At 38.6% G+C, this 25,979-nt stretch overlaps 1 protein-coding gene across 1 annotated transcript in view; it reads left to right on the forward strand.

Moving 5' to 3' along the window:
* Positions 1-25,979, forward strand: part of LOC100761061 (sperm-associated antigen 16 protein) — an 816,909-nt gene that overhangs the window by 552,940 nt on the left and 237,990 nt on the right. The window contains exon 16 of the mRNA XM_035441020.1: positions 21,770-21,835. Within this exon, the coding sequence (XP_035296911.1) occupies positions 21,770-21,835 (66 nt within the window). The remainder of the gene's footprint in view (positions 1-21,769; positions 21,836-25,979) is intronic.

The raw sequence follows: 25,979 nt of genomic DNA on the forward strand, positions 1-25,979 counted from the left end.
TTTCCTCTTTCCATTGTAAAATTTTAGCTTCTTTGTCAAAGTGTTTGTGGTATATGAGTTAATATCAGGATTTTCAATACAATTCCATTAGTCTACCTGTCTATTTTTGTGCCAATACCAAGGTGTTTTCAGGATTATAGCTCCATAATAGCTCTTGAAGTCAGGGATAGTGATGTCTCCGGAAGTTCCTTTATTGTACAGAGTTGTTTTGGCTATCCTAGATCTTTTGTTTTTCCACATAAAGCTGAGTATTATTCTTTCAAGTTCTGTGAAGAATTGTGCCAGTATTTTGATGGGGACTGCATTGAATCTGTAGATTGCTTTTTGCAAGATTGTCATTTTTACTATGTCGATCCTACTTATCCAAGAGCATGGGAGATCTTTCCATTTCTGGTATCTTCTTTAATTTATTTCTTTAAAGACTCAGAGTTCTCTCCATATGGGTCTTTTACCTGTTTGGTTAGTGTTACCCCAAGATATTTTATGTTGTTTGTGGCTATTGTAAAGGGTGATGTTTCTCTGATTTATTTCTCAGCCCATTTATCCTGTGTATATAGTAGGGCTATTGATTTTTTATTGAGTTAATCTTGTATCCTACCACTTTGCTGAAGGTATTTATCAGCTGTAGGAGTTCCCTGGTAGAGTTTTTCGGGTCACTTATGTAAACTATCACATCATCAGCAAATAGTGAAAGTTTGACTTTTTCCTTTCCAATTTTTATCCCCTTTTATTGTCTTATTGCTCTAGCATGAACTTCAAGTACAATATTGAAGAGATATGCAGAGAGTGGGCAGCCTTGTCTTGTTCCTGATTTTAGAGGAATCATGTTGTGTTTTCTCTCCATTTAGTCTGATGTTGCCTGTTGGTTTGCTATATATTGCTTTTATTATGTTAGGTATGTTCCTGTTATCTATGATCTCCCCAAGACCTTTATCATGAAGGGGTGTTGGTTTTTCAAAGGCTTTTTCAGCATCTAGTGAGATGATAATGTGGTTTTTCTTTACAGTTTTTTATATGGTGTATTACATTTATAGATTTTCATGTGTATAACCATCCTTACATGCCTGTGATGAAGCCTACTTGATCATGGTGGATGATTTTTCTGATGTGTTCTTGGATTCGATTTGCCAGTATTTTGTTGAATATTTTTGCTTCGATGATCATGAGGGATATTCGTCTGTAGTTGTCTTTCTTAGTTGTGTCGTTGTGTGGCTTAGGTACCAAGATAATTGCAGACTCATAAAAAGAGTTTGACAATGAACCTTCTGCTTCTATTGTATGGAACACTTTGAGGAGTACTGGTATTAGCTCTTTGAATTTCTTATAGAATTCTTCACTGAAACCATCTGGCTCTGGGCTTTTGTGGTTGGGAGACTTTTGTTGACTGCTTCTATTTTATTAGGGGTTATAGGTCAATTTAAACTGCTTATCTGTTCTTGATTTAATTTTGGTAAGTGATATCTATCCAAAAATTTGTCCATTTCCTTTAAATTTTTGAATTTTGTGGAGTACAGGTTTTCAAAGTATGACCTGAAGATTTTCTGGATTTCCTCAGTGTGCATCGTTATATCCCCCTTTTCATTTCTGATTTTCTTAATTTGCATCTTCTCTCTCTGCCTTTTGGTTATGTTAGATAAAGGTTTGTCTATCTTGTTGATTTTCTTAAAGAACCAACTCTTTGTTACATTGAGTTTTTGTATTGTTTTCTTTGTTTCTACTTTATTGATTTCAGACCTCAATTTGATTATTTCTTAGCATCTACTACTCCTTGGTGAGTTTGCTTCTTTTTGTTCTAGAGCTTTCAGTTGTGCTGTTAATTCTCTTATGTGACTATTCTCCAGTTTCTTCATGTGAGCACTTAGTGCTATAAGTTTTCCCCTTAGCACTGCTTTCAGAGTGTCCCATAGGTTTGGGTATGTTGTGCCCTCATTTTCATTTAATGCTAGGAAGTCTTTTATTTCTTTCTTTATTTCTTCCTTGACTCAAGAATGGTGCAATTACACATTGTTCCATTTCTATGAATTTGTAGGGTTTCTGCAATTTGTGTTGTCATTGAATTCTAACTTTAAAGCATGGTGATCTGATAAGATACAGGGGGTTATTCTAATTGTTTTGCATCTGTTGAGGTTTGCTATGCTGCCAACTATGTGTTTGATTTTAGAGAAGGCTCCATGTGGCTCTGAGAAGAAGGTATATTCTTTTGTGTTTGGATGGAATGTTCTATTCATGTCTGATATAAACAGTTAATTGGGTCACAGCTTTTGATAGTTCTTTTATTTCTTTGTTAAGTCTCTGTCTGGTGTTCCTGTCTAGTGGTGATAGTGGGGTATTGAAGTCTCCCGCTCTAAGTGTGTGAGGTTTTATGTATGATATGAGTTTTAGTAATTTTTTTTACAAATGTGAGTGCCTTTGTATTTGGGGCATAGATGTTCAGAATTAAGACTTCATCCTGTTGGATTTTTCCTGTGATGAATATGAAATGCCCTTCTTCAGCTTGTCTGATTGATTTTAGTTTGAAGTTTAATTTGTTAGATATTAGGATAGCTATACCAGTTTGTTTCTTGGGTCCATTTGATTGGAAATTTTTATCCCAACCCTTTAGTCTGAGGTAGCCTCTGCCTTTAAGTTGAGGTGTGTTTCTTGTATGCAGCAGAAGGATGGATTCTGTCTTTGTATCCATTTTGTTAGCCTGTGTCTTTTTATAGGCCAGTTGAGACCATTAATATTGAGGGAAATTAAGGTTCAGTGAGTGTTCATTCTTGTTTATTTGGATTTGTTGTTGGTTGTGGTATTGTGTGTGGATTTACCGTGCTTTTTCTTTTGGCTTTTGGTAAAGTGGCATTATCTATTGCTTATGTTTTTGTGAGTGTAGTTAACTTCCTTAGGCTTGAGTTTTCCTTCCAGAACTTTCTATAGGGCTGGATAAGTGGATATGTATTATTTTATTTTAAATCTGGTTTTGTCATAGAATATCTTGATTTCTCCATCTATGGTGATTGAAAGCTTTGCTGAGTATATTAGTCTGGATTGGTATCTGTGGTCTCTCAGCATTTGTAGAATGTCTATCCAGGACCTTCTGGCTTTCAGAGTTTCTATGGAGATGTCATGTGTAATTCTGATAGGCTTGCCTTTATATGTTACTGTGCCTTTTTTCCTTTATTCTTAATATTCTTTCTTTATTCTGTATGTTTGGTGTTTTGATTATTAGGTGGTGAGGGGACTTTTTTGTGGTCCACTCTATTTGGTGTTCTGTGAGCTTCTTGTACTTTCATTGGTATGTGTTTCTATAGGTTGGAAAAGTTTTCTTCTATGATTTTGTTGAATATGTATTCTGTCCCTTTGAGTTGGGTTACTTCACCTTCTTCTGTGCCTATTATTCTTAGGTTTGATCTCCTCTTGGTGTCCCATATTTCCTGGATATTTTGTGTTACGACTTCAGATTTTCTTTGATCAATGAATCTCTTTCTCCTAGTGTGTCTTCAATGCCTAATATTCTCTCTTCCATCTCTTGTATTCTGTTGGTTATGCTTGCATCTGTAGTTCCTGATTGATTACCCATCTTTTCTAATTCCAGCATTCCCTCAGTCTGTGTGGGTATTTTTTTGTTTTTTTGTTTTTCGTCCCTATTTCAGTTTTCAAACTTTGCACTGTTTGAATTGTTTCTTGCAACTTTTGGTTTGTTTTTTCCTCCATTTCTTGAATTATTTTGGTTTTTTTTTCTTCCATTTCTTTAAAGGATTTTCTCGTTTCCTCTTTTAGGGTCTCTATCATCCTCATAAAGTTGATTTTAAGGTTGTTCTCTTTTGCTTTATCTGTGTTAGGATGTTCAAGTGTTGATGGTGTGGAGTTCCTAGACTCTGATAGCAACATATTGGTTTTTCTGTTGTTGAATATTTTCTTATATTGTCATCTTCCCATCCCTTTTTCCCATGGGTACAGGTGCAGTCTCTTCCTCTCCTGATGGGTATGGACCCAAGGTTATCTTCAGGTGGGTGCAAGCAGGTTTAATATTCCTATGGGTCTAAAGGTGGGTACAGGCAGGTCTGAGACACCCCCTCTCCTAGTGGGTGGAGATGAGACTAGCACTGCAATGTCAGTAGACCTGAATGGTTTGGTCCACTGGGGGCAAGTTGACCCACCTGCAGTCCCCAGAGCAGGAAATCCCAAAGAGGGCTAGTAGACATTTTTAACTTTTTAGCACCAAATACACCAAATTAATTAGTTTTTCTTTGTATTCCACTCTTTTATGTCATGTAGGAACTATTAGATGCAGATAAGCTATGTCCAAGACTGTGATATTGCTTGTGAATTTCCTTTCTCAGTCTCTGTGGCAGAGCCTTGGGTGCTTTAGAAGTAACTATCTCAAATACTCTCACTGGTTCAATTGTAAATGAATTTCAACTGAGAAAAAATAATAATGAGGGTAGATAAAAAACAATTAGATGCAGTTTCCAGTTCTTTTCTCCTTTACCTAGGTAAGATATACAACAATGCAGGAAATATATAGCAACATGCACAGAGAGGTCAAATGAAATAAGATACTGCATTAAAAGGTAGTGTACCTTGTTTGGCTCTTCCTTTTTCTTCCTGTTTAATATCTCTGTGAATGAGAAGAAAGTGTTAAAGCTCAACTATTAAGTTTATTTACATTTCAATCCTTCCCATATTCAGTATTCACTATGTCTCTGAAAACTATAGAGGCTATTGGGGTTATACATATAAACCTGTACAGACAGTAACCTGAAGGAAGTCACATTGGTAGATATAAATAATAAAATGAAAAAATGACACTGTGCAGAAATTGGAGCATGATGCAGTTGGGAAACTAGACCAATATTCCAAAGTATAAAAAAATAGCAAAGACCCTATTGAGATGGGACAAAATTCCTATTCTAAAGCAATAGCTAACCAAAGATTAGAAACAAATTTCTAGGTATAAGTTTTAAAATGGAAGCCAACCATTTCAGGACAACGAAGAGATAGTATGCTATCTAGATGTTGGGGGTGGGGATGGCTACAGTCAAAATCGAAATCTACACAGATCTTCATCTCTCTGAGCCTGAGAATAAGCTAAAACACTTGGAGACAATGAAGAAAAAATGATCTTCTTATAACTCACAAAGATGCATATAAAATATACCATCAAGAAAATTCAAGAAGGCATTACATTTACTTAAAAAGAACAAACATAAATAGAAATATATTGCCATATGAAAAAGAATAAAAATGTAATTGTAAAATATATTAAGTTGTTAAGAACAGAGTTATTACCACACACAATTGAATCAATATGTGAAAGTTAATTTTGTAAATCTTAACCAAAGAATAGAGCAAGAGACGAGAGACATTATAATGAAAACAAAGGTAGAAGAATGAGATGGATGATGACAGCTATGGAGGTTTGAAAACAAAGATCTATCACACAGATGTATGCTACTTCATAAGAAAATGCCAGAGCACATGTAACAAAATGCACCATCAACCTTAATAGACATCTGTGTACAGTATGAAGCAAATATAGCAAGACTTCTGCAGACATCGATGAGAAATAATGACACCCAACCTTATTGCATAGTACTGAGTACTCATGGTCAGAACTGAAGATACCATGTCCATTCTCTTTATTTGAAGGATAATACTCTGGACAGTCACAACTTGAAAAAGTAGAGTAGATCACCTGGATGGAAGAATTTTAATAAGCTGGAGACATAAACTCCAAAACAGGTGCTGGGACCAGATGGTTTTACAAATGAGGCCCCTCATCCTTCAAAGGCTACAATAATGCCAATGATGCTGAAAATATCCCAGGGCCTGAAAAACATGGAACAATAACCTGGTAAGTACACAGTGCCAGTAGAGTGAGAATACTGAGACACAGAAAAGCAATGAAATTGCAAGTGGCAAACTAATTTCATACTAGAATTTAGCAAACTAAAGTCTAGCAGTATATAGAAATGACATCAGAACCAAGAATATTAGACAACAGTAACAGATCTTAATAATAAAATTATGTGCTCCCTATTTCTTCTGTTTGCACCTTTTCAAATTCCTGAAAAGTGGGGTGAGAACAGACTCTGTTTTGGCTGCTGCAGCATCATCTGTGCAAATAAATTGTAAGAGAAATCAATAACTCTCTCTCACTGTGTGTACAATTGAATGCTGAAGTTGCCAAGATTGAGACACAATATTTGTAAGAGGTACAAATAAAATTTAGCAATGATTCAATTACTAGATTGAGTTAATTGATTCAAGGAACAAAAGAAGCCACTAGTTAGTTGCCAAAAGTGGGATGTGTGACATAGAAGTCCTCTTGGCATGTCACCTTGACATTAGAAGTGAAATTATGAGCACAAACATAATAATGTTAACACAGAATCCTAATGTAACTCTAAATACTATGTTAGGAATATGGAGTGATGACTGTACAATGTTGTTTTGAAAACTATATGATTATACATAATAATGAAGAAATAAAATACAGTGTCTATGGATGTATCAACTGACAATAGCTTATGTATTGCATTTACGATATGGATGAAAATACCCAGACTATGCAAAATAAAACAATTGGAGAAGCTGCAGTCCAGCACTCTCTAGGGAGTAGAGTAATAGCAGCTGAGGCAAAGGACTATTATTTTTCAGTGTTGTAAGCATTATTAAGGATTATAAGCAAGATCCTATGTGCTTAAGTTACTTTCAAAATGATGCTTGTACTTTGAGAATCTTGACCATAAGTTTAGTAAAATGAAAACATAAATTAATTAAGCCAGAGTACAAAAATATTAATTTTAAACATAAAATCTATTTGGGACAAGAGAAAAAGAATTATCTTAATTGGTGATTGATATGGGAAAGCCCAGCTCACTGTGAGTGGAACTTCCCTTGGGCTGGTGGTCCTGCATGCTATGGAAAGGCAGAATGAGCAATCCAGGGAAAGCAAGACAATAAGTGCCCTCCTTCATGGCCTCTGCTCCAGGTAGATTCCTATCATGAGTTCCTGTGCTGGCTTCCCTTTACATAAACTTTAAAATGAAACAAACAAGAAAACAAACAAAGCCTACTTTTCTCCTCCAGTTATTTCTGGCCATAATGTTTTATCCCAGCATTAGAGACACTAAGTAAATAACTTCCTTAACACTGAGAGCTCAAGAAGTCTTTTAGAAGGAAGGAACCAGGAACCAGCGATAGAAGCCAAGTCTGTTTTTTTGTTTTGTTTTGTTTTTTGGGTTTTTTTTTTTTTTGGTTTTTTGAGACAGGGTTTCTCTGTGTAACAGCCCTCGCTGTCCCAGAACTCACTGTAGACCAGGCTGGCCTCCAACTCACAGAGATCTGCCTGCCTCTGCTTCCTGAGTGCTGAGATTAAAGGAGTGCACCACCACCACCCAGCTAGAAGCCAACTCCTAATCATTGATCATTGAATCTTCTCCAGTTTCCTCTGGGAGAGGCACAATCTCTGTACTTTGTTTTGTTCTGTCAGCCACAGAGTCAAGGATCAAAGTAGAAAAAAAGTAGAGTACACACAGAACATATCAAAAGAGTAGAGTGAGTGAGAGTTTGCACAGCCTGGCTTCTTTACCAGCTACCTGCACCTGTAATGATCTCTCAACTGTCCTTCCCATATTGATTACCTTGTTTGTAATATTTAAAGCCTATTTCATTTAAAATTAGCAGTTTGCCCAGTGTCCACTTCAGCAGTGAAGCACATCCTTGCCATTTGTGAGTCCCTGGGTTCCGTCCTCATAAAAACAAACAAAAACATGTTCAATCAAGAGACTTTCTATGTCTCTCTTCTGGACCTTTACTGTTGTGGCTATTGTTAGTACCATTATTATCCATGGACCAACAGCATTCCTGTAGCGGGACAGAGAGTGGTACATTAAAATAACCTTACACTGGTTGATCAGAGCTAAGTGTGCACAATGTTTCCCAACCTGAATTCAGTGACATGAGTTTATATCTTGAAAATTGTCCATGGAGAAAATGTTTACACCATAAAGTATGACAAATAACACCGATCACATAATTTTGTTTGGTAATACCACTGGTCAACAGCATTGAATAGATGAACACTGGAGCTTGAGAAATGTTAGTTGGACTAGGTCATTTCTTTTTTCAAAGACTTGTTAGAATCACATGGCTTGCTGATAAGCCTGAACCCCATGGGTAATACCGATGCAGAAAATCCTTAGGGAGATCCGTCTGTTAAAAAAAAAAATGCATCTTAAACAAGTTTTCTGTATGGTTCCTATAGAGCTAAATGATTGATGACTGCCTCCTTAAAATATCTGATTCCAGGTTAATCCTTAATTCCCAAATTACATATAAAAGATCTATGAGTCATGAAAAATGATCCCCAGGCTGTGAGAGATCTAATCACACAATGTGTAAAGTTAGCATGGTAGATTCAGAACCATGATGGGATGCTTACCTTTGGTGTCTTCGTCCTCCCTATTTTTTTTTTCAGGGGTGGGGAGTTGTTGAGACAGGGTTTCTTTGTGTATAGCTCTGCTGTTCTGGAACTCGATCTGTAGACCAGGCTGGCCTGGAACTCACAGATATTCATCTGCCTCTGCCTCTGCCTCTGCCTCTGCCTCCTGAGTGCTGGGATTAAAGGCATGTGCCACCACCATCTGGCTTCATTCTCCCAAATTTATAGCCAGGATATGCATGTGACCATCTTATGCCTAACTCAGTCATGCACATTCATATGAACAGTAAATAACTTGTCATAGTGTCACAGATATACATGTAGGGAGGAACCAAACTGGAGGAGTTGAGCTTGAAAAATTATACTGCAGAATCATTATCTTGACTCAATGTTTTTGAACTTCAAACTGGTGCAGTGATTGAATGGTGTTTTTGAGGGGATAAGGGGAAGCATTTCAGCACTCCTGCCTATACCTTCTTCATACCTATATGCACTTCTGCCCGGTCTGCACATGGTCTCATGGTGTTAGGAAGTGATAGAGTTTATAAAGGGAGGAAGGTAGACAGAAGAAGATTCCATATGTATTGCTATAGGGAAGTTGTCCTCCACGCTGAGGATGAGACTTTTCAGTGATGTACCAGGTTTGAGTTCATCCATGCTCTGTGAGTAACCCCTCACTCATACTCCTGTGAGGAACCCTTCACTCATACTCCTGTGAGGAACCCCTCACTCATACTCCTGTGAGGAACCCCTCCCCCATATCCCTGTGAGTAACCCCTCACTCATACTCCTATGAGTAACACCGCAGCCATCCTCCTGTGGGTAACACCTCACCCACATTCTGTGAGTTAATCTGATAAATTCATTGCCTTGCCTGATTTGATCTTGGTATTGCCTGTCCTTTGTTCCTGACTCCAAGGAAAATGTAATGCAAGAGAAACTTACTGGATTCTAAATAAATATTGTTTGAGTAAAACAAGTGACATAAAACAAACAATACTTTTATTTTAGTATTTATATTTTAGTATTTTTTTCTTTCTAGGTATATATTACCATCAAATTTTGCCAATAACCTTAAACATTCAAAATCAGTACATTTTAATTCATTCAAGCCTGTTTTGTTCATTCAGGAAGATGTGGACCTTTTTTTGTGGAGGAGAAGCCATTTCCACAGACAGCTCCGATTCATTAGACACTGCTGCACTGTTCAATCACTGTGCTGGACCTATTGGGACAAAAGGCTCATTCCCATAGAAAGGAAATCCCGAGGGTTTTCGACTTTGATGAAATGGAATTAATTAAAGACAGTCTAACATAAGGTGGCTGGAAATACATACATAGAAATAACATTGTAATCAATTTTCATGCCAGTGGGAGAATGCTTACTATACTTCATTGCTGAGTGGCAGGAGGACCCTGCATGCAAGTGCCTGCTCCTTTGGAAACTGCTTGTTTCTTCAGCAATTTTAACTTAGAACAAAGAAATAAAAACCGTCCAGTGCTAAAAGAGATCCAAGGAGGGGTTTTGTCGTGGCAAGACAAACTAACGTTAATAAATGAAGCTAATTAGGCTTGATTTGCATATTTAACTCATCTTAATTACACATGGATTCAGCAAACATTTTAAAAGCTGCAATCAATCTTTCACAGACATGGTTAGTTATTTACATGAAATAACAAAAACTTAGAGCCTCATTAGTGATCACACGGTATCCAGTTTACATGCCAGAGGGATTAATTCAGTAGTAATAATGGAGTATGTTTTCCTTTAACAGTTTGTGAGACTTAAACATTAAAAGTTCTTTGGTTTCTCCCTCTCCCTCTACCTCTCCCTCTCCCTCTCCCTCCCCCTCCCCCTCCCCCTCCCCCGTCTCTGTCTCTGTCTCTCTCTCTCTCTCTCTCTCTCTCTCTCTCTCACAAGCACACACACACCCCACAGCCAGTTTGGAGGTTAGATTACTTAAATTACGTTAAAATACTTGTTTACTCAAGAAAGGATCTTCACAAATTTCTCCTGACTGTGGCTCTAAAACTATTTTAATAAATAATAATAATATAAATAAATATTTATATTCATTTGTATATAAATAATAAATATTTTATTTATTCATTAAAACTTTCATGCACTTATATAATTTGATAACTAAGGCAATATCACTGTGGAAATAAGCTCCATTTCAGTGGTGCTGTGTCCAGGAACATGCTTTTCAAAGGTGGCATGGACTGTAATTCTGCTCATCCTTAGATATAGTTTGCTTCCTCTTCCTAGGTCATAGAATTTGCAATACTATTCTATAATTTCCTATGTATTTTTTTTTATCTTTTAACATGTTTTTTTTTTTTGGAGAATTTTCCTTAGAAGTTCTTAGGTATTTTCTTATATGAAGACATTTTCTCAAGGCATAGCAAAAGTGGCCCTAGGAGGAGAGCTTCCCTCTCAGCCATTGTATGTAGGGCTGACAGGTGTGATAGGAATGGCCAAGTTCAGGGATGTGTCATGGGGGACACACAGATCTTTATTCTGCACAGCTGTTATTAAATGAGTGTGAAATTCCAATGTGAAAGGTCCATTGCCTATAGTTCTGTCATGAAATCAGAGTCGCCTTGAAACTCCAGCAGTCGTAGAATGAAGAGAGGAAAGTTAATAAAGAGTTTCTTACCAAATGATACATTTCCTAGTATTAGCCTCTGTGTGTTTATGAATACAAAAATATGTATTCAATACCCCCAAAAGCCAGTTCATACCTGTGGATGTCAATGAAGGTAATAGTTTTTATCCTGGCCATCATAGGGCATGGTGTGTGCATACTATGACCAAGAGATAATGAAGACTCATTGAAACTTGCTGGGGTCCAGGCAGCAGGGGATAAAACCTTTGCTGTATTGTTAAGTCTTAAGAATGACATTGTAAACACTACATTGCTGTATTATAAAAGAGAAGACTAAGGGTCACAGACTTCTAATGACAAAATGAGCTGCCATCCTAAATCCAAATCCAAGCAATTTCACTAGGAACTCACTCTTCTTTCTTTTTTGTTTTTTCGAAACAGGGTTTCTCTGTATTGTTTTGGAGGCTGTCCTGGAACTCTCTCTGTAGACCAGGCTGGTCTCCAACTCACAGAGATCCACCTGCCTCTGCCTCCTGAGTGCTGGGATTAAAGGTGTGCACCACCAACGCCTGGTTTATGAACCCACTCTTAACAGCTGCATTTTGTACATTAATAATCAGTTGTTTCAGCGTATACTCAAATATGGCACAAAATACACAACTTTTCATTTTAAATTTCTTGCATATGGGCCAAGCTTCACTTACGTAATATACACAATCTCTACTTTGAACCATATATATATCTATACATACATATATTATAAAGTAATATTATAGTTTAATTTTTGCAACAAGCTAATTCAAAGTAAGGATAGCTAGATCTTTGTTGCAGGTTGAATAGCCACTTTCCAAATCTACATGCTGATATCCCGTTCTCAGTATCTTAGAAGGGTTTAAGGTCCTTAAGAAAATAATTAAGATTGTATGGCTTCATTAGAGTGAGCATTGCCAATTGAGACTGATTTCCTAATAGAAAGAGATTAGGATTCAGACACACAGAGAGAAAAGACTGTCTGGCTGTATAGGAGGACCATAGTCATGCACAGACCAAGAAAGACTTCCTAATGAAGCCATATTTGCTCATGCCTTGATCCTGGCCCTTAGTTGTCAAGATCTGCACATCTTTTGCTTAAGCTACCCAGGTAAAGTACTTTGTTATAGAAAACCAACATAGCTGTAACTATATCAAAAAAGAAAGACTACACACAACATCTTTAAAACCTGGATCCACAGAATAGTTAAGCATGGATAGCTTATATGGCTCAGCAATACTGTCTTTGTAGCAAACCCATTTACTGACCTGATATTCACTTTCTATGATGAGTTTACTGAGTCAGGTGTGGTATTCGAACAGGAGGAAAATCTGGCAGTGTTGGACATTACTTTTAATCAGTTAAAACAGCAGAATGTTGATAATGGCCTTCAGAATGGGTTCACAGCAGTAAATCTCTGTCCCACGGGCTGAAATCATGAGCCTCTTGCTGTTTGGCTTTTGGGAGAGTATTCCCTAAAGTTTGCTGTCATTGATTAATTAGATAGTTTTAAAACCAGTGCTGATTGCTTACTTGCAAGCAGGGCTGTAGAACTGTTGCTAATTGATTGACTTTACAGCCAGCTCTGGTACTTGTCACTGTGGATATGGAACAAAGTATCTCTTCTTGGAAGAATGGGGGACTATTAAAGCTCTCGGTGGCCACAAAAATTAATAAGTTGGCTACAGAGTAGAAAAACAAAAATTGATCTACAGATGCTAAATATTTTACTAGTGTAGACTTTAAGTGGACAGTTTTATACAAATCTCTCCAATTATAAGAGGATTTAAAATACCATTTTCATATAGTAGAAAGTTAGATGTATTATACATAAAGTATAAGGCAAAAGGCTTATACAAATAAGAAATGTTAATACTTTTGTAGTTTCAATCCACTACTGCAATCCTTCACCAACACTATACCCTAATCCTCGAAATGCACGTTCAGTGTGTTTTTACGTAGTAACTGAGACAGACATACAAGATAGAGGGGGAATGTGATCACAGGGACACAGACTTGTTCATAAATATGCAGAACACTTGATTTGCAGTGATTGCCTCTGATGTAAACCTGAGGTGAAGGACTAATTACGTTAAGTTATCATTCTTAATATTGATTTTATAGCCACATTCAATTTCATTTCTCACAAAATATAGAAAATAAAAACATTTTAGCCATTGTTTTTAACTGAAGAGGGTATGCAGAGATTTGTAGAATGCCAAAGATATTCTAATTCCTAATCTGAATATTATTCAAGTATACACACGAATAAATGTCATTAAATTAAATTCTTAAGATTTGTACATTTTGGTGACAGGAGAGATCACTCAGTCCTTAAGGACATGCACTGATCTTGCTGAAGATCCAAATCTGTTTCCTAGGACTCACTGGCAGGCAGCTCACAAAAAAACTGTGACAGGGCCCATACTGGGATCTGAAAACTCTGGCTTTCATTGATAAAGTAGGAAATTACCAATACAGAGTCAGGTAGAAATACAAGGGTATTTAATAGGGAAAAGCCTTACTTACAGAGTGACCTAGCCAGCCGATGTGGCAGCAGTCTGTACAGCAAGCCGAAAAGGTGAAACCCAGCCACCTGAACCTCTCACTCTACTTCACCCTGACCATGCCCTCACAGGCATGGCTACAGGTTCCCCTACACTCCAGGACTCTCTCTCTCTCTCCCTCTCTCTCTCTCTCTCTCTCTCTCTCTCTCTCTCTCTCTCTCTCTCTCTCTCTCTCTCTCTCTCTCTCTCTCTTTCTTCTCTCTCTCTCCCTCCCTCCCTCCCTCCCTATCTCTCCTCTCTCTCTCTCTCTCTCCTCTCTCTCTCTCTCTCTCTCTCTCTCTCTCACACACACACACACACACACACACACAATTGTAAAGATTTCAAAGATTTACACATTTCACTCTATGTGTTTTACATCCCATTAGAAAACATGGGAGCTTGAGAGATGTCTCTGCAAACTACTCTTGCACAGAGATGTCTCTGCAGTTAGTAGTGCAACCTACTCTTCCACAGGACACACATTCAGTTTCCAACACTCCTGCCTGTAACTCCTGTTCAAGGAAATACAATGTCATCTTCAGGTATGTAGATGCATATATAAACCTAATTAAAAATAAAACTGTTTAATAATATAGAGCCTTTGGAGTTAGGTAAAATAAATTTATTTTATGTTAAAGTCTTAATTTTTTCCAAAATGCTGTCAGATTTCCTGTCTAAATAAGAACCATTATACTATAAAAGGAAATATGTCACCCCTTAGCTCTATGATAATTTTGGTGATATTATAAGTGATTTTATCATAGGCCTATTTTTTTAATGTTCCTAAGTTTGGGTTTGTTTGTTATTTTCTTTGTTTGTTATGAGACAGGGACTCAGGTAATCCAGGTAGGCCTCCTCCTCCCTCTGTACCTGAAGATGACCTTGAACTTCTGAGCCTTGTCTTACCACCACCACCCAGTCCCGAAGTGCTGAGGTCACAGGTTTGAGCAACAGCATCCAGTTTCCTGTGGTGCTGGTGATACACTCTAGATCTTTGTACATGCCAAGTAAGCTCTGTACCAAGTACCCTGCATCCCAAGCCCCTCATTTTAACTTGTTTTTTTATGTCACATTAGACCTTTAATGAGCTATTTTTGCAGTCTTGTAAAGTTTTCATATGGCACTATTAACAGTAGCAAGGCTTTTTAATATTTTAAAGAGACCAGCTTAATACACAGTTATTGTCAGGTAAGGGAAGCTTTGTTGCAACTAGCTCTGAACATCATGATTTCTGTGTCCTGCTTCCGTTCTATGTTCTTCATAGTTGGGAGGTGGGGCACCTCTGCTTATATCTCTCACTCACATCAAGACCTAAGAGAACCTCACACATGATCGCGTGTGCTGCAGATGCCTGCTGAACAGAAAGTAACATGGGACAGAGGGTATTGCTCCCATGACCAAAGGCTAGGAAGGCAATAATGGGAGAAGAGAAGTCTGGGTCTCCTGTTAACTACTCATCAGTCATTTCACCTTCTTGCACACAAAGGCATTATGTGACTTTGGAATTAGACAAAAAAGAGCCTTACTTCTGGCTCTCTTTAATGTGCTGGCATGGGGTTCAGTACATGTTTGCTTGTCTCTCAAGTGAGACCTCTAATTATCACCCATCTCACAGAGTTGTGCTCTTAGCACAATACTTGGGAGTCATAATAAATAGTAAACCTACATATAGCTTCTCTTCCAATGGCAGTCATCGCTGCCCTGTTTTGAGTGTTAAGAGGGGATGACAGCATCCAGGTATGAACATACTCTTGGGCTTTAACCATCTTGTGTAAAGCTGGAGGAATCAGGCTTTGCATTCATCCAATGTCATGACTGATGCTATGGAAAGCAAATAACCAGGAGGATGTTTTGTTTTTGTTGCTCTTTTTGCATTTTCATTTGTGATCTCTAGGCCAATTGCTTACTTTTGACTGAGCTCCTGATTATCAAATTCTACAAAAATTGTCTTACGCCTTGGGAAGAGTACAACAGTAGAGAAGGTATGTTTCTCTTGTGGGAATTTAGTGACAGCTGGAATTAACTGAGTCTATGAGTCATTGTAATTAATAGTTACAGGAAGGTGATCTGCTTGTTGCACACCTGTTGCACTGATGAGAACAGTGAGAGTAGTTGCGTCTTGAACTTTCAGGACTTGACACAGTAGAAACTTGCTTCTCATTCATCAACTGTCCAAAAGGAAGTTGATGGTTTGTCTCTTGTGGTTGGTCAGAAATGCAGACTCTTTTTGTTTTATGTTCCCCTGTCATCCACTGCCTCAATCTTCAACCTATAAATGGAGAAACTGGTTAAAGGATTATGTGGTATACTTGGGACTTATTTTGCAATGGTCAAGGAATAACTTAGTCTCATGGACATGCTTGACCTTGATGCTGTGCCTAAGGGGAAGAGATAAATTTCATGAAAAGTTTCCTGCTAATGTGAGGGGAGTCTGTAAGACAGAGGTCAAGAATAGTGATCTGAATCACCACTAAGTTGAAAGTGGGGTAAAGAGAAGTTTGAGTTGAAATAAAGTTTGGAATAAAGTTTGAGTTGAAAGTAGAATAAAGATGAAGATACATACATGTTTAGATGAGAAAACTGGAAGCAGAGGAGTGGTGAATACTGGAACATACTAGAACTATAAAAAATCAGCAAAGACAATATGACAGTTTCATATTTTTATGACACTACTCAGTTGGGATTAGATGTAGAGCTTGCAGGCAAACAACTGCTCATCGTTCACAGTGGTCATAACCATCTCTGCCAATAGCCAATGAGCTTTCTCCTGTGTGAATAGTTTCATCAGATTCTTTCTGTCTCCTTTCCTTTGCTCGGGATCTTATTCTGTTGTCTAGATTTAGTCTCCTCAGACTCCTGGGCCAAAGTTATTCCACATCAGCCCTGTGCGCACTGGGACAGGCAACACACACTACCTGGCGTCTGTGCTTTCTTCTTTTTCAGTGTATTTTTTAGCCCACAAAAGTGAATGTCTGTTATCTTGTTTGCAAAGTTTTATGAATTGAATATTTTTGCCCTCCCCATCCATATGTTGGGCCAGTGAGGAGTTCTTGAGGTCATAGTGGTGTAACCCAGACATCATAGGGCTATTTTGTTTTTGTTGTTGTTTTGGTTTGTTTTGTTTTTGCATGAAGAGGAAGAGACTTCAGGTGATACCTGCACATCAAAAATAATAGGATAATAGCATCACTAATTGGCCAGTGTATTCATGGGACTCTTTTTTACAAGGCGATAGACAAGAAAGCAAAAGAGAAAGGGAAAGAGAGATAGAGGGAGAGGGGAAGAGGGGCAATGGAGGATGAGAAAGGAGAAGAGAGTTGGAAGAAGAGGGAGATTGAGAGGGGGAGGGGTGGGATGGAGGTAGATTGAGAAACAGAAGAGAGAGAGGAAAGAGAGAGAGATGTGGGGTATATATATAACAAGACCAGAGAGGTGACAGGCCACACTAAAGAAAGATTTGCTCTGATATGCAAACTGACTCCAGCAGAGGAGGGGAAGGCCTCTGGGCTTATGAATTCTGGATACAAGCTTGAGACGCCTGTAAGTCTCTCCAGAGGCCTCACCAGTGTTACTATTCAATCACTATTTAACCTGATGTGTCAGTGCTGAGCTTGGAAAACTCAGTTAATGACATGTATAAAATATTGAAGGAGCAAAGCTAATGGAAAAGAAGCATGGTAAAGTAGGTGACCAGATTGGAAAGTTGGGAGCCAGTGACTGGATAATTCAGATGTTAGGAAAGAGCTTGGAATTTGTTTTTATGTCACTGTAATTGTTAGGGTGACTAGACGTAGGAGAATTGGGTCATATGATCCAGGCTTTCTTGATTCCACACTGCTTGTGAGAAGAAGGAGTGGCATGTTGGATAAGAGTGAGAAAAGGGACTAATGAGGAAACTTATAGGATGCTGTCCCCCACCAGGGCAGCTGTGGTGGAGAGGGACGGAGTGGAAGGGGAATGGTGAGAGGGTACCGCACAGCAGGTGGAGATGACGGTGAGGGAAGACTGTCACATCCGCAGGCTTGTGGTTATCTTCTTTTGTGGTGCAATTTGGTGATGCCACATGTATCCATTATGAAGGAATGAATTGCTGAGGGTGAGAGAACCAGTATACAGAGAGCCTCCTTTTGCATATTACATCTGACATGCTCTACCAGCTTGGTCCTCAGTGGTAACAGATGTCATGAAGAGAAGTGAACAGGGTTCTGAATACTCAATGATGAGAAACCATCACTATCCCTAGTGATTCAGTGTGTGCTTTAGCCACAGGAAAAGATACAGCAGAAAGATGGAGTTTGGACCACTTGCAGAATAGTAGCTGAGCTGAAGGGAATAGAAGTGGTCATTTATCCATCTCACACTTCTGTTGCTGTCTGAATCCTGAAGGCACGTCCCTCTGGAAGCCATTGGTTTTTCAGTAGTCATATATATCTGGCATGCACATGTTCTGTTTGTTTCTTTCATCTTGACTCAAGATAGGCATAACTGGAATTAGGACTCCCAGTTGAAAGCATGCCTCCATTAGATTGGATTGTAGGCAACCGTGGGTGGCATTTTCTCCACCAATGACTGATATGGCTGAGCCACCCTAGGGCTGATGAGCCTGAGTGGTATAAGAAGGCAGACTGGGAAACCATGAAGAGCAAGCTAAGTAAACAGCACTCCTTCATAACAGTTCCTGCCTTTGGGTTTCTGCCTAGAGTTCCTCCTCCGGCTTTCCTCGGTGATGGATGTCACCTGGTAGTTGTAAGCAGAAATAATCATTTCCTCCACAAGTTGCTTCTGATCATGGTTTTATCATAGCAACAGAAACCCTAACTAAGACAGCATATAATTGCCTGATAATTAAGCCACATAATTTCTATATGTGGACCACATAAGTACAGGTGCTTTGGAAGCCATAAGAGGGCATTAGATCCCTGGGATTGGAGTTCCAAGCAATTGTGAACCTCCCAGTATAGGTGCTGGGAATCAAATTCAGGTCCTCTGCAGAAGTAGGAAGTGCTCTGGCCCTCTGAGCCATCTCTCCATCCCAAGTGCAAATACTTGTTAAGCTCTTTGTGACAGGAAGCATGCTGCATTTCAGTTCATCTTAGCTCATCCCTACCAACAGGACTAAATGTTAAATACTCTTACTTCATTGCACTCAGGCCAAGTGAAGTAAAGCTATTTGTTTAAGGCCAGACAGCTATTGTGATCCAGATCCAAAAGCCACAGACCAGGCATCCCTAAATTCAGGGGTGCTGACAGAAACCACCCACCATATAGCTTCTTTATGTGAGACTTAAAGGCCCAACGGTGTGCATAGGTCATGTGATAGTTTTACAAAGTCTTCCTCTTCTTCATTTCCTTTGAACAAAAAACAATTTTGATGAGAATTTAACAGAGAAATTACTCCACATCTCAATGTACCATTTTGGATATTTCTTTTGATTAGGGCTGTTTGTAGACTACATTATTAGTAACCCACATATTCTTTCTACCTCAAAAAGTGTAGATTCACTTTTATCTTGGGAACAAAGCTCAATAGAAAAAAATTTAAACTTTTCTTAATTCATGGAACATTTATCTTCGAGTCAGCTTTTGTTATAACAGCACAAACGTGGTCAGTCAGCATTTCCATTATACTGGTACTTCCAGGGGTGTTCAAGAAGCCTCAGAGACTCTCCTTTGAATTAAAACTTGGCACTCAGGATTTGTATCCAGAAACTACATTTCCCTACCAATTAATCAAATAATTTAGAGGTTCTCAAGTTGGAAGCAGACAAAATGCAAAACTTTATCTGTGCAGAAAAGTGTTTAAAGGTAAATCTTACAACTTAAAACTTTGTAAAAATGTTTAACATTCATTGTGCAAGTATAATATTATATCATCCTATAGTCATTCTCAAAGAAAATGGAGTTGAAAAGTCTATAAATAAGCATAGTAGTGATTAAAACATCTCACACTCAACGTGTTTGGTTTTGTGAGTAACTTACTTCTACTTTGGGAACTAAAATGATTTTTGGTCCCTGGCATAATTGGTTTAAAGGGCAACAGCATCAAGAAACTGGATCAGAATGACAGGAGGAGGGGGGCAGACCCTCGGAGACTGTGAACTTGCTTCTCTTCGCTTTTTTATGAACTCCAAATTTATGGGAAGAAATTCTAAATCCTGTGAACATAGATTAGTAGCGTGCATTGTTTCTATAAAGAGACACTGGGAATTTAAAATGTTGAACACAATGGCAACCGTGAATCCTAAATGCAGCCTAGTGACAAAGGACTTCCAAGATTGCCTAGTTTAGGAAAGTACCAAAAATGGCCAATAATATTGAAGGAACACTGGAGAATCTGCTTTTTATCTTATTTTGTAGCTTTTCTCCCTCTTCAGTCTTTTAAGACTTCAATGTAGTGAATGACAATAGACCTACTGCCCCCACTTATCAGTGCTCAGCCGACTATCCTGACCTTCCTTGCTCTTCCAGAAACATGCCTGTAGTCTCCACACCTGGGAATTTTTCCTCTGGCTTTTCATTTTATGAGGAGCATTGGCCAAAGGAGAAGTCAGCTCTGACTCCCCAACTAACTTTCAGGCTTTGTTTAACTTTACTCTTATGTAAGGCCAAAGGGGTCACTCTGTTTAATCACATTTGCTAGTAGGTCCTTATAGCAATAAGGAAAACTTCCCTTGTGTCCACTGAAGTTTTGCTAAACTAAACCAATACAGACATTTTAACAGGAGAAAACATATGCAAAGTTATTAACCTGTCCGTTTGTGCAGGAAGCTCAAAGAAGGGACAGCTGGCTGGGGTTAAATACCTTCTTTGTAGAAAAGAAGAAAGTAGGGGCTGGAGCCATTTTTGAAGACTAGCAATGCTTTTAGGGAAATTGACTGGGGCCAGGGGAGAGACAGTAGTTGACAAGTCATTCTGGAGCTGGAAAGTAGAAATGAGCATATAAGAGGCGCTTCTTTGATATGATATCATCTTCCTTCCTTCCTTCCTTCCTTCCTTCCTTCCTTCCTTCCTTCCTGTCATTCTGGCTTCCTTGGATAACGAGATGTGGGGAAGGTCTAAGGATGATGGAATTATTTTGGAAGACCTTCTTCTGTCAGACAAAGGAGCTTCAAAGAGGGTCCCTCCTGTGCTTGGAGGAGGAAAGAAGGGAAAATAGGAAAATGGAGCTATCTGAATTCTGAGACCCTGTCTCCACTTCTGGATGCTAAAGTGTCACCCATTGCTGTCATTTTCTTAGTCCCAAGATGTCTCAGTCCCAAACTCATGCTACCTTTTACCTGGTTGGATGTTTTCTTATCATCATGCTGACACACTCTCTACCTTTTAAATAAAATAGCTGTCTCCTCTCACTTATGGTCCAGGGGCATGAAAGTGTGATTCATTTTGTAACATGGGTAGCAGGCACACAGAAATATGCTAAGCAATATTGATTATTCAGAAACTGATTGTTCAATAAATTATCCAATGAAATCAACAAGAATCTCCAAATGATAGTGCAGTTGTAATCTTCCCTGCGTCTAAAGATGTTGTTTTTCAAATAGAGTCAGGGCCCTCTTTGAACATCAGTTTCAATATGAAAGGCCCCACATCTGACTTCTTCACTGCGATATGTATGGGCCCATCTCTCCTAAAAACATTTAAACTGAAGCTTTGAGGTTTTCAATTTTTTAGCTACATTTTAGAAGAGGTATAGTGAGTAGATAGATATCTGCCTGTGCCTGTCTGTCACAAAATAAATAAGTTCTTATTGTGTAAAATACCATCACACATGTTCTATAGCATTTAATTCATGTAATAATGATAATATTAAAACTGAGTTTTGAAATGTGGTTTCATTCTGGCCTTATAATTTTAAAAGAAAAAAACATAGATCCATATCCCCAGCCTCAGTGATGGTAGAGATTCTATACTGTTAAACAGATTACCATTGGAGCAACAGGTAGAGTTCCCTTCCAGTCCCATGGTCCAAAACAGGAAAGGTAGACGTCCTGTGCAAAGAGCCACAATGTGAAACCTCAAGTAAGCCCTGTCTCCATGGTTCTGAATAGTAACTGATGGAACATCTATTATTTTATTCTCCATCATGAGAATGCATCTTTGTATAATGAACTAAACATTACTTAAATAAAACCATCTCTGCTTTCTCTCCTAGGGTAAATGTGAGCATTCTCTGTATGGTCACATGCACTCCATCAATGATGCCACCTTCACATCTAGGGTGAGTAAAATTCTCCCAATAAATCCGTACAACTCTTTATATGTCACAATTAACTTTAATGAAAGTCATTTCCCAGGTAAAATGAAATCTTAATAAGCTAAGGACAACAAATGAGGAATTAATTGTAAACAATATGTAGAAAGGGAAGATGAGAAGATGGTTGCAGATCTTTATAGCTCAAATACAAGCACATCCTCACACATGCATGCAAGCGCGCGCGCACACACACACACACACACACACACACACACACACACACACACACACACACACACAGCAGTAGCAAGAGAGAGAAGGAAGGAGGAGGGAGGCTTTAGTGTAACCTCCTCCTAATCACCTCCAGCAGCACCTTTAGGCCAGCACAGGCTTCAGAATGCAAATGGTGCATTAACTTTGCAGTTCTGGGGACTGACCTGGGAGTTTTGCTCATATCAGACAAACAGCCTAGATTTCCTTGGTTCTTAGCATCAAAGTGCTGCTATGTAGCTCGAGCTGTCTTTGAACTAGTAATGAGGCTCAGACCTTCCTCAAACACCTGTGTGATTCTCTTCTGTCGGTAAGTGCCACTGTGTCTGAAGGTTTCAACCTAAAATGCAAAAATCTTAAAAGTGGCAGGACTGAAATGTAGAAAATTACATTAGGAGAAGAACAGATTTTCTTTGCTCACTACATGCAAGTTGATAAGAGAGCACTGTATTTGTGGCTAGTCAGATAGAAGGATGGCTCAGCATTGCTTTGAGTTGCTAAGCTAATTGACGATGTCTTTAAAGGAGTTCGAATAATGATAGGAGCATGATTTAAGTTTGTAACTTCTCAGATGAAAGCAATTTGACTGGATAGATGACCTCTCAAGTTCCTCAAACTCTATAATTTAATTACATCTAACATCTTAATTTGCCTCTACTTTCCGAGTAGAGTGAAACTCCTAATTCTATATTCCTCCTCTTTTCCAATTAGCTGAAAAGGAAATCTGATAGATTGCTCACTTCCAACGTCAAAATGACAGCATAGTCAAAATTCTGTTACTGCCCTGCTCTTATTATTTTAAAAGAAAGAAAAAAAAAAAAAACACTCACTAAAAATTAGATCTCTGAGGGAACGTTGAGTGTTCCAACTTAAACTGTGTGGCTGTGCCTGCCACTCCCGAGGGTTTTAATGATGGGCGCTACCACAATTAGATTGTTACAGATTTCTCTGTACGGAACATTCCATTTAATTGACTGTAGTGAGCCAATTAGATGAAAAATATTATATTATGGATTGGTCCTAGATACCAAGTAAAATGTTACTTCTAACGGAATATCGAGATAGTTAAGCACCATGTGCCACATGATATAGGATATTTATGCTAAAACTTTATTAAGCTCTTCTCGAGCTCAAGGAAAATTAAATGGAAGCTGAAATGAAGTAATTTTATATTTCACAAGTCTGGCATTTTATTTTGGTGAGTAATAACATGGTGAAAACGGCACACCATTCAACATTATGAACAGGAAAATGAATAAATATGGAAACTCCCAAATTAGATTTGCTGAATTGGCCATCCCAGCAGATACACATTAATTATATGTATTTCAAAGAGCCAGATGATATGAAGACCAGGTCCAAAGTGAAAGTGAGTAACCTTACACCCGCTGCTCATAGAAAAAGAAAGGACAGCATCATCACTGTTCCACACCAGCATCTCAAAGACTTTCTGAAAACTCCCACTAATTAGCTCCTCTAAAGGAATTTAAATATTAGGAAATGGTGTTTTGTTATGATGGCTCACATGCATAGGTGAAATTTATGGCCCCCAGTGTTAATTGCTTGGAAAAGGCATCTTATGTAACACATCGGCTAAGGAATGTCAGGAGGGTGGGGTAGCGGACTGAGTACAGAGTACAAAGCCATAGTGACAGCGTTATCACTCAAGCTGGCATCAGTCAAGGCAATGATGGCAGACATGTTATACACTGTGAAAACATACAACAAACAGATTTTAATTTCCTAGAGCCTTGCTAATTGCCTCTAGAAAAGGCATTGTTACCTTCACAGCTCAAATTGAGCACAAATACAAGCACAGTTTCAGGAAAATTCTACAGTTTGATATTAGTAAGCAGATATCACAAGTGTAACAGTCAGTGCCAATAGTCTCAAAAATATTTACAGAAAATACTTGCATATGTCCCTGAAAACTGTGTGAGTTGAATTTTATGTCATTGTTTATGAAAATTCTAATGTCTTCAGTTGTGACTGATTTCTTTCTTAGAAGTAGATATTTCTTTAAAATATTTTAAGGAAACAAGAAAGTGGTGTGTTTTTCTTGGTAAGTCCGTCTAATAAAGCAAGACCAAACCATCAGAAAGGAAAGAGGTGGCTATTTCTGCAAAAAAAAAATTATTAACAGACAGAAAATATAATGTAATGACAGATTAAAAACAACAATTACGGAACACTTTGACTTGTATGTATCATCTACAGAAGGAAACTGAGAATGGAGGTCCTTTGGCATCTGTTGTCCAGGAAATCAACCCAGGATTGACTGGGATGGGATTCCTTCAGGTGCTTCAGAGTATCTGCTGGCTTCTTTCTACATCTTTGTTTACTTTTATTTGCCTTTTAGTCATTCTTAGAAATTGGCCATGCAAGCAGTTGGTGTTGATTAAACATACCAATACATGTTCTTAGTTTTTTTACTACTGTTTTTACTACTTAGTTTTTCGACCCCTTCCTTCAGAGTTCCATTTTCTGTTTGCTGAAGAATATTCTCTGGAAGTTCTTTCATGGAGAATGTAAAATTCTGAGTCTTTGCATATCTGATAATTCCATTGGGGTTTTTTGTTTTGTTTTGTTTTGTTTTACATTTCAGTGTTCATTTTTTTCCCCTTCCTGGCACTAATGTTGCAAAGGAAACTCTTGTCCATGGAACTGTTAGACCACCCGGAAAACTCAGCCCTCCAGGGTCCCAGCCCAGGACCAAGGTCACCCCAATCACCAGGTGGATTCGAAAGCTTGGTGCAAACTGCATGCGGCTTTATTGTTGTTTAACGAGCTAACTCCATGTTAGCTCAGGTCTTTTACCCACCCGCCATGGTGGACCGCTAGCAAAGACAGCTGGAAGGGACTGCAGAGAGATCTTGTAGGGCAGCGTAAGGGGAGTGTCTAGGGGTACACACAGGCTCAGGATTGGTGTGCCTCCAGGCTTGGAGGGCTTGGCCTGTGTTGATTGGCCAACTGATTGTTATGGCCCATAGGCCCTCCCAGCGTGGTTGCTATGCTCTCGAGTCATTGTTGTGCACTTGTCCGTAAAGCACACCCAGAGCCGTAAAGCATAGTGCCACCGTCTAACTTCTGATTGGTTCCTTGCCACAAGGCAGGCATCTGACTTCCAGTGACTAGGACAAGGGCATGGTGAGCATGTGTTACTGTCATGGCTGCCGAAATGGGGAGCTGGTTCCTTCAGAACAAACTGATTCTTCGTAGCTAATAGTTGACCTTTCTCATTATATGTTGTGATATCTTTAATATATTCTATTTGAGTTTCTACAATACATCTACATGTGGATTTGTGTGCTTTTTTTCTCTTTTCAAGAGCTGCTATCCTTTTTGTGATTTGCCTTCATACTATTCAAGTAAAAGTTATGGCATTGTTCTTGAAATACTATTTTCTTGTCAATCCTGTCTACATTTTCCTTTAGAAGCATTTGTATATGTTTGTTAAAACTTACCATTCTAAATCCATAACTCTTAATTTTGTGTGTGTGTGTGTGTGTGTGTGTGTGTGTGTGTGTGTGTATGTGTGTGTGTGTGTGTGTGTGATTCTGTGTGTGTTCATTCGGTGGCAAGAGGTTAACCTATAGTGCCATTCCTCGTATGCGGGAGCCTGTGTTTGTGGGGCCTCTGTAGGAGCCAGCCAACTTGCCTGGTTCATATCTGAGAGGGGGTGTGTGTTATTGAGAAATGCAGGTAAAGACACAAAGAAGAAGACAGAAACACAGGATAGTCAAGAGGGCAATCCAGTAAATACTGAACATTTCTTGTTTATTCAACATTCTAAAGTATCCCAATCAAAATGGCGGGGGGGGGGGGGGGGAGCATGGCAGAAGACTTCTATTATCATGTTTAAGTAGCAAACAGACTTACTTCCCTTAATCCTCCAAGC

The sequence above is a fragment of the Cricetulus griseus genome, chromosome 2 (genome assembly GCF_003668045.3).
Source record: "Cricetulus griseus strain 17A/GY chromosome 2, alternate assembly CriGri-PICRH-1.0, whole genome shotgun sequence".
NCBI classification, from domain to species: domain Eukaryota; kingdom Metazoa; phylum Chordata; class Mammalia; order Rodentia; family Cricetidae; genus Cricetulus; species Cricetulus griseus.